At 36.4% G+C, this 12,567-nt stretch overlaps 1 protein-coding gene across 1 annotated transcript in view; it reads left to right on the forward strand.

Annotated features, from left to right (window-relative positions):
- Positions 1-12,567, forward strand: part of LOC124722080 (glutamate [NMDA] receptor subunit 1) — a 350,427-nt gene that overhangs the window by 296,395 nt on the left and 41,465 nt on the right. Inside the window, exon 14 of the mRNA XM_047247275.1 lies at positions 1,305-1,462. Within this exon, the coding sequence (XP_047103231.1) occupies positions 1,305-1,462 (158 nt within the window). The remainder of the gene's footprint in view (positions 1-1,304; positions 1,463-12,567) is intronic.

Genomic DNA, 12,567 nt, shown 5'->3' on the forward strand with positions numbered 1-12,567 from the left:
AGCATCATTCTGTGGCAGTGTTTCAACAAGTAGGAAACTTGTGACTCTAAGCTTTCCTGGCGTATGTGTTGTAAATAGTCTTCACAGGTTTGCTGGTGGCAAACCCGTGAAAACTGTTTACAAGTAGGAAACTTGTTGAAATGTTGGTGCAGAATGACACCTTGACTCAGCTGATAACCTGAGAAGATTTAACAATCAGATTGTTCACTCTTCTGAAAACTTTTGTGTGTTATTTGAACATCATATGTCACTAATCCACTTCAATCATTGAATCATTCAATATCCTAAATATTTTCCTTACACACACACACACACTTATGTTGTTGTTCAGTGATTTATTAATAGAATACTTACCAAAAATGTCTCTCTAGTGATGTTAGTGGTATGTATTTATGTAACAGTGTACACCAGCTTTGTATGATTATGTGACAAAAATCCTTTAGCAAAAGGATGGAAAGCAAATTTGATAACCCAGGGCGATAATAGGAATAGATTTTGGTTGGTTTGTGGGGATTGAAGGGACCAGACTACAAAGGCCATTGGTCCCAATAGATTTTAATGATCATAAAAACTTATATAACCACATTTCAGAATAAGATTTATTTGATGACTCAATTTTTGTAAATTATGACTCTCGATAGACTTATACTAAAATATTCTGTAGGAACTATAGAGTAACATAAAACAGATTATTTCTTTGTAGATAGCAGGTTAGATCATGCATTAAAAATGCACATGTAAAACATTATTCATCCATCCTTATAATGTGTATTATCATAAAAATACTAATTATTTTAAATGACATCACAGTAAAATAATTAACATTTGATTAAAAAGGACAATTTTGCCTCTTTACTTTCAAACTGACACATTTATTTTTGCACATGAACCTCATTTAAGCTTCTATTAATAGTTTTTTAAATTGATCGTTGGCATATATTTTCATATTTCTTGATTAATATACATATTGATGGTATCTGTCCAGCTTCATTTATTATTTTTACTTTTGTAGAATGTAGCAGGTAATATTCTTTAACCAAATGTGTGTTTTTTTCTTTTGAAATGAAACCCTCCATTTACTAAAAGGTATGTCTTTCAAAGACAGAAACGCTATATTTGTAGAAGGGACTACTGCAACAATTAAAAAATTCACACTTGTGCTCCATAATAAAGTTTCATTGATAGCATATTAAACACATGTTTTGTGGAATCACAGAGAATATTCTTTTTGTATAATTCAATTCTCTATGCACTATTAATTTTCAGTCTGAGTACCTATTGTTAACTTTACTTAAATTCTACAGTTAAGGAATACTATGGAGAACTTAACATGTGCGACTGTAAAGGGGTCAGCTGTAGATATGTACTTCAGAAGGCAAGTTGAACTGTCAAACATGTATCGTACTATGGAAGCAAATAACTATGATACTGCAGAAGAGGCAATAAGGGATGTTAAGCAAGGGTAAGTTCTTTGACCGAATGAAAAGGCACATCTAGATAATTAGATGCAACTTAATTTTTTAGTGTCCAGGATACCACACTGAATGATTTCTTATGCTATTGTACAATGTGCAGTTCCATCCTCAAATAAATATATGATCAGTGCAACATAATAAATTTGTTACAAAAAATTTTACATGTTGTGGAAACTATCTCCCATATCTGGTGGTTTTCAATTCATACACCATTCTTCACCAGTGAGAGGAATCTGTATGTATAAGTTTATTGATTACTTTAAAATAGGTATCACAGAGTGTACTAGGCAGCTCAAAATAATAATAATCTAGTTATGTTAAAACTCAGCCAATGGCCACATCAGCAAATGGCAAATTCGAGATGAAAAATGAACAAGCATAAAAAAGGCAGAATGTCAGTCACCATAATGTCAAACTTTTAAGAGATGTCTAGATATATGTAAAAATTGATATATTTCAGTTTTGGAACATCATCATCAGAAGGAGGTAACTCAAATAAATAATACACATTTCCTTCCTGTGCCACAGAGAAACTACTGAAGCCTGAAACTGGTTGTACAGAGAAGAATGATGGCATTAAGGGAAAAGAGGAGTGGTAGGGGCTGGAAGTAGAACAGAAAAAACTGAGGCATAAAAAGGCAGCAGTAAGGGTTGAAGAGAGGGGACAGAGGGAGAAGATGTTGAACCCTACTTATATACTGTACCACTCCTATCCCATTAGCTGAAGAATTAATTTAAAATAGAGAGCCTCCCCTACTTAAGGTATTTCATCAGCTTGTCAGTAAAATCACTCCACATTTTGCTCCCAGCCAAGCGAAAAGACAGATCCAATTTAGTCCACAGTAGATATAATGGTAAGAAAAAGTGAGACAGTCACAAACAGTGAATGAGAAAAATAGGTCTTTTAAGAAAGTAATTGATCCAAAAAAGAGAGAATGACAGAAAGAGAAGTAAACAATGTAATGAAATTTCAAATTTAATTATAAAATGCCTATCTACACAGTTTAAAGGTACTGGTGTTGTGGAACAAGAAGGGGGTTGAGACTCTAAATTCACAGATTGCTGGAGCTCCTGGACATAATCTTCTGGTGGTTGTTCATGCATGTTAATAGCTGATTGGTAATTTTTATTGTGTGCACTATTTCTATCCTCTATCCTATTTTCTGACTCAACCGAAGAGCATTTTTGAACTACACTTTTTTTCCACTACTTCCCCACTTCATTTAATCATTATCCCCACTCTTTTCTTCAGGCATGTGTATACTTCTTGGCCTTTATGTACACAATTATTCACTTGAATCTCACTGCATTCTCAGAATATTTTGTACATTGGTCTTAGTAATTTTAATTCTCTAAAGAAGAACAAAACTCTACACAGTTCAAGAAGAAGTAACTCACTTTTCTACTTGAGTATATGGGTGGTGTTTTGCCCTGGTGTCATTCTATTTCTGTTGTTAGTTGTGATAGGAATCTTTCAGATCACACAAAACTATTATTTTTTAGTCTTCATAGTTTTCAAGCAGCTCACATTTTTTTCTCCATGGGTTCTTTTTAATTCTTCAGTCCACTGTGTTCCTGGCTGATGGCAACTTCCCTCTCTGGCAGTACTTCTCCTTTGTTATTTTTTGTCTGTATATGTTTCTGTTGAAAATGTCTGATGAACTTATATGAGCCTTTTCTAAATACTTTTTCACCTGCTGGATGCATGGTATGGTTTTGAGTTGAGTTATTGATGTTGCGGTTTTGTGAATGATGCTGTCTGTGAATAAGCCCATAAAATTTCTATCCCCATTTTCGTAAATCTGCCATGGGATTTGACAATTTTGCAGTTCTTATTTGGCATTATAATCTGTGTTCATCATCTGTTGTTTTGGAGCTGAGTATTCTGTGTTTTCAATCTACTAATTTTCGTTACTTTAAAGGGATGTGGACTCAGATTTTCAACGAAAATAACGAATTTTTTACTATCTTATAATATTTTATAAGACCAACTCTTTGAAATTATGTATTGAACATGGTTGTACTCCAGATGTAATCATATTAATTTATCAGTTTTCTGATTTGGTGCATACAGTTTTTTTCACTGAAAACTTTTGTGACTGGCTGGAAATCTGTCAGTCTTATTTCCCATTGATTATTTTGTGTAGTATATGACATACATGAAGTTCCATTGTTTGCCAAAATAGAAAATAGGCTTTTCTCATTTTCATTTTATATCTTTGAATGTAGTATTCTTTGTAATTTGGTGAACATGGTTATTATTTCAACAACATTCTTGCTCACTGTTGCACTGCTTGTGTTTCAGACACTGGGTGTGAAATTAGAACACTTTCAGAAACATTTTTAATTTTATGAAAGAGTATAATGAGATTATGGACATACCAAACCATAGTAGCTAAAGGAAAATTGAGTAACACAGTCAAACGATGAGTATTTTTGGAATGTGAAATCAGGGGTAGAATTTTTTTTATACATGTTTTGAGTGCAGGCATAATTTTGCAGATGGATTGGTTAAGCTTGTAAAGCAAAAAAATTGTCGATAAAATTTGATGATGTAATAGTAGATGGGAGCTATTAGTGGGTATTACAATACTTTATTTTCATGTATATGATGCAGTGGTACCATTTAAACAAGACAAAATTACAAAATGCTAGGTTCTTGAGATATTGGGATTTCCTCTTGGCTCCAAGATGGTGAGTGCCATGTTGGCCTTAGATTATGCTAGGTTACAAAATACAAACTACTCTCTCAAATGTTTACTAAGGAGTACAAGATAGTTGAAATATCAACAATATTAGAAAAGAGCAGTTTGCTGCTCACCATAAACGTGACATGTTGAGTTTGTAGACAGGTACAATGAAAAGAATGCTACATATTAGCTCTTGGCCAAAGCCTTCTTCAGTAAAGAGAAGTGCTCACACATTCACATAGGCAAGCACACATTACATACACAGAATCGTTACCTGTGGGTATCTGACCAGGAGTCTGGCCAGAGTGGCCAGGGGAAGTGGTAATGTGTGTGTGTGAGGTGTGACTGCTTGTGTAAATGTGTCTGCACGTCTCTTTTCTGAAGAACATTTTGGCTGAAAGCTAATATGTAATATTCTTCTCATCACACCTGTCTGCAGTTCAGTGTGTCATCTTTACAGTGAGGGGCTGCCTCTTCTTTTCTAATATCACTGATGTTCCAACCTGGAGTTTCCATTGTTTCAAACAGGACAGTTGATAAGAGGTGCTGTGAGAAGACTCCAGCATGCATTTGAAGATGAAAACTGTAGCTATGCAGTAGGATTGCTTTATCTTTGAAGTTGCCTTTTTCCATATGTAATGTATCATTTTTCAGCTTTCACTAAAGGGTGAATCATCAGCTTTTCTGTGTATGAATGGACAGCTAATGTGTATGCACTGAAAAAGTATTATGTCCATTACTTGCACAATAAAAAATTTACAGAAATCAAAGGAAGAATCTTTGTAAATCTAGCTCATATAGAAAAAAAATTTGAGTCATCTAACAAGATTTTACAATCCCATAGTTCAATGTTGACAGGATACATGTGAGCATACATAATATGTAAAAAATTAGCTCACTAGCTAACACAGAGACTGAGAAGTTTTACATTACTTCAAAAACAATTTTATATTGCAAAGGTGTCAGTTCCACTTTCCCCTTAATAATATTACTCAATACATGCTCAGATGTTTGTAACAATTACAGCACTTGGGAAAAAGTACTCTAGAAGAATTCACACTCAAAGAATGTGTAGAGTATACCAGCAGTAAGTGTTGCAGATTGCATACGAATGCCAACAGGGTAGCCCTCTCATATATTAGTGAAAAAGATCTGTGCTGTGCCAAGCTAAAGAGCCGATGTGTAAATATGGAAGTGAGTGTCAGTATGTCTTGGCAACATCAAATGGTGAAACATGAGCATATGAGTGATTTCAGACAAAGCAGAATGAGTTGAGTGGTCTTGTGAAATGCCTTTTAAGAGTGGGTAGTGAGGAATGGGTATTGAACCATGAATTATGACCACTATTTTGTCTGCAGCATCAAAACACATTTTTCAGCTTTCTGTTAGTCAGCAAGAAGCTGAACAATCTGATTTGCTGGTGCAGACAAAATGGGACACTAGGACCATCTGTGGACATGTCTCCTTCAATGGTCTGACTCTACTTGCTGCAGACTAGATTATTAATAGGCATTCCATTGAATCAGTATTGTTATTAAGAAACCAGAAGCCTATCAGACTACAATAGGAACATAAACACTGTCACTTGCATGCTGGTTGACAAAATGTAGTGCTTTCGGGTGAATCCCACTATATCCAGCCCTGCAGTGAAGTACTATGTTGGCCATTTACATATAGTATTTCTGGATAACAAAGTGGGCAAATGTCAAGTGTAATAAGTCACTGGATATGACTTGCAATTTCAGCAACAACATAATTTGTACAATATGGACAGTAGTTAATATATCAGGGAGATATTATAGTCAAAAGTATTGATTATTTGTGGTTATTAAGTTGATGGGATGGGAAATAAGTGACTTATAGGATTTGGTTTGCTGAGGAGGTGGGACAGATGGCATTTTGATCAACAGCATGAGGAATGTGCTGGTTTAAGGGTTTATGAATGCAGTGGGCAAATATAAATACAAAGACTTTTCTAAACACTTAAGGTGTGAATCCACTGTATAGGCTGTGGCGATTCAAGCTGTATGGCAATATGGCAACATCTGTGTTCCTCTCCAGTGGGTTTCCTTTAATGTAACTGAATACAAACCCTTTCAAAGGACACACATGCACAATTAAAGATGTGACATTGGGAAGGGTTGTACTCGATCATATTAAAGGAGTGACACTGAACAGGCGCGCAGCTACTGCTTCGCTGCATGTATCAGCACAGCCACTGCATTGACATCATGTTAGGCTAATTGTTCAGTAAGAGGAGACTTCTCTATCAATGAAAGGTAGAATTTCAGAGGTTTCTCATGGTTCAGGTTAATAACCAATACAGAGGTGTCATCCAGGGTGGCAAAGATTACCAGGAAAATATGTGAATGCTTTTTAAGACATCATCTGGTAGTGCAGTCATAAATAAGGGCAGTAATGGCAGTGTAGTGGTCCTTTTTCTAAAGTGTGCCTGTAATACCATGTGTTTGGATTAATGTGTTAAGTATATTGTCTAAGTATTGGAAGTTGAAATGCGAGTCATTGTGAAACACTGGAGAATCAGAGAGTTGTAATGCAATGTGGTTTGCTTCAGTCAGGTTATCAGCTACATGTTTCTTATTGAGGAAGCAGATATAGTGCCAGTGAAATGATGGAAAGCTCTCCAGTACTTTGGGACATAATAGAAAATGTAGTACTACACTTGTTAAATATTTGGTGTAAGTCCAGAAATAATTTCCAAAATGTCTTTGTATTTTACAGTGGAATGTTGCTACTTCCCAACTCTAAGTTCCTCATGAGGAACAACATAACTGCTGAGTTTCATGCAAATGGAGTAGATATCATGAAAGGAGTTTGGGATGCTTATGACCAATAAACACAATTGGGATGCGGGTGGATATGGAGTAATTGTAATTGTAATTGTAATATTATTAATCCTGTAGATCATACATTGTGTGCAGAGAAGCACATGATGATATAGGACAAGTCAAAAATGGAGATGAGATGATACATGGTTAAAATTATTATGAAAGTGATCTTATAATGATACAAGTGCTCATATAATACATGTGTAATGCCAAGAAACAGAAAAGTGTATAGGTGGATGTTTTGTGAAAAATTCAGAATTGCACACTATTTCTAAATAAGTTCATGTTATTAAGGGAAAGAAACATATAAGCAAGTAGCATGGAAATTCAAAAGTATCAAATTCATTACTAAATTAAAACAGTAAAGGTGACACACTTCAGTATTAAGCTGTTCGGATTTGCATACGAAGTACAGCACATGAACGGAATACATTTTTATGTTTCAATAAATTCATCTATACTATGAGGGTAATCCCAAAAGTAAGGTCTCCTATTTTTTTATAAGTACATAGACCTGTTTATTTCTACAATAGTTTACAGCCTGAACATTTAGCTATTTTTTGACATAATCACCATTTCTGTCGATGCATTTTTGTAGACACTGTGGCAGTTTTTGTATGCCCATGTCATACCAGCTCACCGCCATGCTGTTCAGAATGTTATGAACCTATTCTTTCACCTCTTTTAACCTAGGGAACAAGTGATAGTCACTGGGCGCCAAGTCAGGACTATAGGGTGGGTGGGTGATTATGTTCCACTGAAACTGTTGCAGGAGAGCAATGGTTTGCCGAGCAATGTGTGGGCAAGCATTGTCATTGAGAATGTGTATGTCTTTGCTCAACAATCCTCTTCTCCAGTTCTGAATTGCCCGTTTGAGTTTTTTCAGAGTCTCACAGTACCTGTCAGTGTTAACTGTGGTCCCAGTGATTCAGCTCCAACAACGAGGTGAAAGAAGAGGTTCATAACTTCTGAACAGCATGGCAGCAAGCTGGTATGACATGGGCATACAAAAACTGCCACAGTGTCTACAAAAATGCATCAACAGAAATGGTGATTATGTCGAAAAATAGATAAATGTTCAAGCAGTAAACTGATGTAAACTATTGTAGAAATAAACAGGTCTATATACTTATAAAAAAATAGGAGACCTTACTTTTGGGATTACCCTCATGTAACAACACTCTTGTAATAAATATTTATGGAGAGCACTTTTAAATTTTGAAGTGCCTTTAGTGTTTTAATGTTATTAGGTAGCTTATTGTACAATCTGTTTCCTGTTTGCAGTGGTCCATTCTGTTTTATTGTTGTGTATGCATGTTGAACATGTATATCCTGCTTTCTCCTTGTGTTATACAGATGGATTTTCTGGTTAGTTGATACAAGATTGTTGCTATTTTCTAAGACTGTTGCTATTTTCTAAGATCTTCCTAACAAATATTATTACTTGTAAGATATATAGACATGGTAGTGGAAAGACGTGAAGTTTCATAAATAAGGTCTTGCATGAGCTTCTTGTGGCAGCATTTTCTATGGCTCTTGCAATTCTTTTTTGGCAAATAAAACAACTTTTGCTGGCAGATGCATTTCCCCAAAAGATTATGCCATATCGCAATAACGGTTCTGCATCAGCAAAGTATACATTTTTTAGTGTCTCTTTCAGTGTGCAACCAGAAAGAATTTTGATAGTGTAACAAATGGCATTCAATTTATTTGTAATGTATTTTGCATGTTGGATCATCTTAGATCCATATTCCAAGAAGTTTTGTGGAGCTTACGTTTTCAAGAGTTCTGGTAAACAACTCTATGTCTGTTGTTAGTGGGCATTTATTTTGCACTGTGTGTAAGTGCACTGTAACTGTTTTTTCTGTGTTTATTACTAAATTGTTTCCAGAAAAGTAGTCTGTAATGTGGGTGTACACTTTTTAATATCATACAGTAATTCTTCTCTGGTCCTTCCTTTTATTATCACATTTGTGTCATCTGTGGATTTTATATAATTAAGGTGTGGATTGGTTGGTTCCAAGTCATTTACAAACAGTAGAAACAGAATTGGTCCTAGAATGGAGCCTTGTGGTACACCGTAATTAATGCTCTGCTTTTCTGAGCAGTAGGACTTTATCTTGTTTCCTTCTTGGATAGCAAGCTCAACTACTTGCTCTCTATTTTGGATATATGATTTGATCCATTCATAGGCTGGGCTCCTAATACCTACAGATTCAAGTTTCTTAAGCAAGATGTTGTGACTGATGACATTGAATACCTTAGAGAGGTCTAGAAATACGGCTGATATATGCTCTTTGTTGTCTACTGCATTTAAGGCTTCATTTAGGAATGCAAAAAAGAGACATCTCAGTAGATGTAAATTTTTGGAATCCGTGATATGTGTTTGAGAAGTAATTATTTTTTTCTATGAAACTGATTAATCTTTTATAATAAAGTTTTCAATTATTTTGGAAAAACCAGATATTAGTGAAATAGACCTATAGTTTGATACTTCCGTTTTTATCCCTTTCTTGAACAGAGGTTTTACTTTTGCCTCTTCAATTTTTCTGGGAATACCCCTTCTGATAGAGAACAGTTACAGATGGCAACAAGTGGCCTGGCTATGGGGGGAGCACATTTCTTCAAGATGTAGTCAGGCATAATGTCGGCACCAACTGAGGATTTGGGCTTCAGTTCTTTGATTATAGCAAGTATTTCCTTTTCATTGGTGGGGTAGTCTGCCCCCGGTAGCTGAGTGGTCAGTGTGACAGAGTGTCAATCCTAAGGGCCCAGGTTCGATTCCCACCTGGGTCGGAGATTTTCCCCGCTCAGGGACTGGGTGTTGTGTTGTCCTAATCATCATCATTCCATCCCCATCGACGCACAAGTCGCCAAAGTGGCGTCAAATCGAAAGACTTGCACCAGGCGAACGGTCTACCCGACGGGAGGCCCTCATCACACAACATTATCATTGAAACTTCCTGGCAGATTAAAACTGTGTGCCAGACCGAGACTCGAACTCGGGACCCTTGCCTTTTGCGGGCAAGTGCTCTACCAACTGAGTTACGCAAGCACGCCTCACGCCCTGTCCTCACAGCTCCACTTCTGCCAGTACCTCATCTCCTACCTTCCAAACTTAACAGAAGCTCTCCTGTGAACCTTGCAGAACTAGCACTCCTGAAAGAAAGGATATTGCGGAGACATGGCTTAGCCACAGGCTGGGGGATGTTTCTAGAATGAAATTTTCACTCTACAGCGGAGTGTGCACTGATATGAAACTTCTGTTAAGTTTGGAATGTAGGAGACGAGGTACTGGCAGAAGTGGAGCTATGAGGACAGGGCGTGAGGCGTGCTTGGGTAACTCAGTTGGTAGAGCACTTGCCCGCGAAAGGCAAAGGTCCCGAGTTCGGGTCTCGGTCCGGCACACAGTTTTAATCTGCCAGGAAGTTCCATATCAGTGCACACTCTGCTGTAGAGTGAAAATTTCATTCTCGAAACGTCCCCCAGGCTATGGCTAAGCCATGTCTCTGCAATATCCTTTCTTTCAGGAGTGCTAGTTCTGCAAGGAAAGCGTTTCTGAAGAAGAGAAATTTGTTAACATCCAGTATTGATTTAAGAGTCAGGAAGTCATTTCTGAAAGTATTCGTATGGAGTGTAGCCATGTATGGAAGTGAAACATGGACGATAAATAGTTTGGACAAGAAGAGAATAGAAGCTTTCGAAATGTGGTGCTACAGAAGAATGCTGAAGATTAGATGGGTAGATCACATAACTAATGAGGAAGTATTGAATAGGATTGGGGAGAAGAGAAGTTTGTGGCACAACTTGACTAGAAGAAGGGATCGGTTGGTAGGACATGTTCTGAGGCATCAAGGGATCACCAATTTAGTATTGGAGGGCAGCGTGGAGGGTAAAAATCGTAGAGGGAAACCAAGAGATGAATACACTAAGCAGATTCAGAAGGATGTAGGTTGCAGTAGGTACTGGGAGATGAAAAAGCTTGCACAGGATAGAGTAGCATGGAGAGCTGCATCAAACCAGTCTCAGGACTGAAGACCACAACAACAACAACAACAGTTCTGCAAGGTTCACAGGAGAGCTTCTGTTAAGTTTGGAAGGTAGGAGACGGGGTACTGGCAGAAGTGGAGCTGTGAGGATGGGGCGTGAGGCGTGCTTGGGTAGCTCAGTTGGTAGAGCACTTGCCCACACAAGGCAAAGGTCCCGAGTTCGAGTCTCGGTCGGGCACACAGTTTTAATCTGCCAGGAAGTTTCATTTCAGCACACACTCTGCTGTAGAGTGAAAATTTTCTAGAGACATGATTATTATATTATTGGTGGAATATAGAAAAATTTATTTATTATTTATATCACATCTGGACTGATTTCTGGGAGTACACTGTAAATTTTAATTTGCAAGATGTTCAGCTATCTGTGTAAAATAGGAATTAAATTTATTTGCAATTTTTGTAGGTTCAGTTATCGCAGCTGACTTCTCCATTATGCAGTTAAAATTATGGAAATCTGTCTGTTCTGTTGTAGTTTCCTTCCTTACAATATTCCATATGGCTTTCATCTTATTGGTGGAATTTTTTTATGTATGTGTCATTTTTACTTGTTTGACAACATTTTTGAAGATCTTTGTATAGGTTTTGTAATAAGTATCAAATTCAGGTGACGTGAGATGTTTGGATAATCTGTGTGGTAATCTATTTTTGTTTGATGGTACCATAATTCCAGAAGTGATCCATTTATTTTTTTATTTTCCATGTGTATATTTTCCTCTGTGTTGGAGGAAGTAGAATTCAAAATAGTAGGAAAAATTACTGATGAAATTATATTTTCCATCTGTGTGTCTGCAGTTATAAATCTCTTTCCAGTTTTGTTTGATCAAGTAATGTAGAAAGTCATTTATATTTTCATTACTGTATTTTCTACTGGTGGTAGTTAAGCTGTGTTTAAATTGCAGTTTAGTTTCTGTACTCAGTGAGAGTTTTTGAGCTGTGTGATCCTCAAAGCCCATGTTTAGTGTTTCTATTTTATGGTACACTTCTACATTTACAAATATCTGATCAGTGGTGGTAGATAAAGTCTTTGTGATATGAGTTGCTGTTTCTGCAGTAGATTTTATGTTAAACGTTTGCAAGAGATTCAGTAATTCATTCTTTTCTTTGATGTACTTTGCAAAGTCAATATTAAAATCACCACATAGAATAGCTCTTCTGTTTCTTTGTGTTAGTCTATTAAGTGAATATTCTAAACTTTTTAGGAAAGTATTTATGTCACCAGTTAGAGCTCTCTGTAAACAAATAATGGCTAGAGTCCACTATCTCAACTCCTGAGAGCTCGACATCTTTTTCCATCATTATTTCAACACAAAATTTTATATTTACAAAGCTTATATTATTTCTTATGAATATATAGCTGCCACCATGTTTAAAAATTTTTCTACAGAAATAACCACCTGGCACAATGTTAGGTAGGGATATAATATGTAACTTGTCCTCATCAAGCCAGTGTTCTGTTAGACACTATAATGAGGTGGTTTTTAAGTTGTTTTCTAAGAGGATTTGG

The sequence above is a fragment of the Schistocerca piceifrons genome, chromosome X, assembly GCF_021461385.2.
Source record: "Schistocerca piceifrons isolate TAMUIC-IGC-003096 chromosome X, iqSchPice1.1, whole genome shotgun sequence".
Lineage (NCBI taxonomy): Eukaryota > Metazoa > Arthropoda > Insecta > Orthoptera > Acrididae > Schistocerca > Schistocerca piceifrons.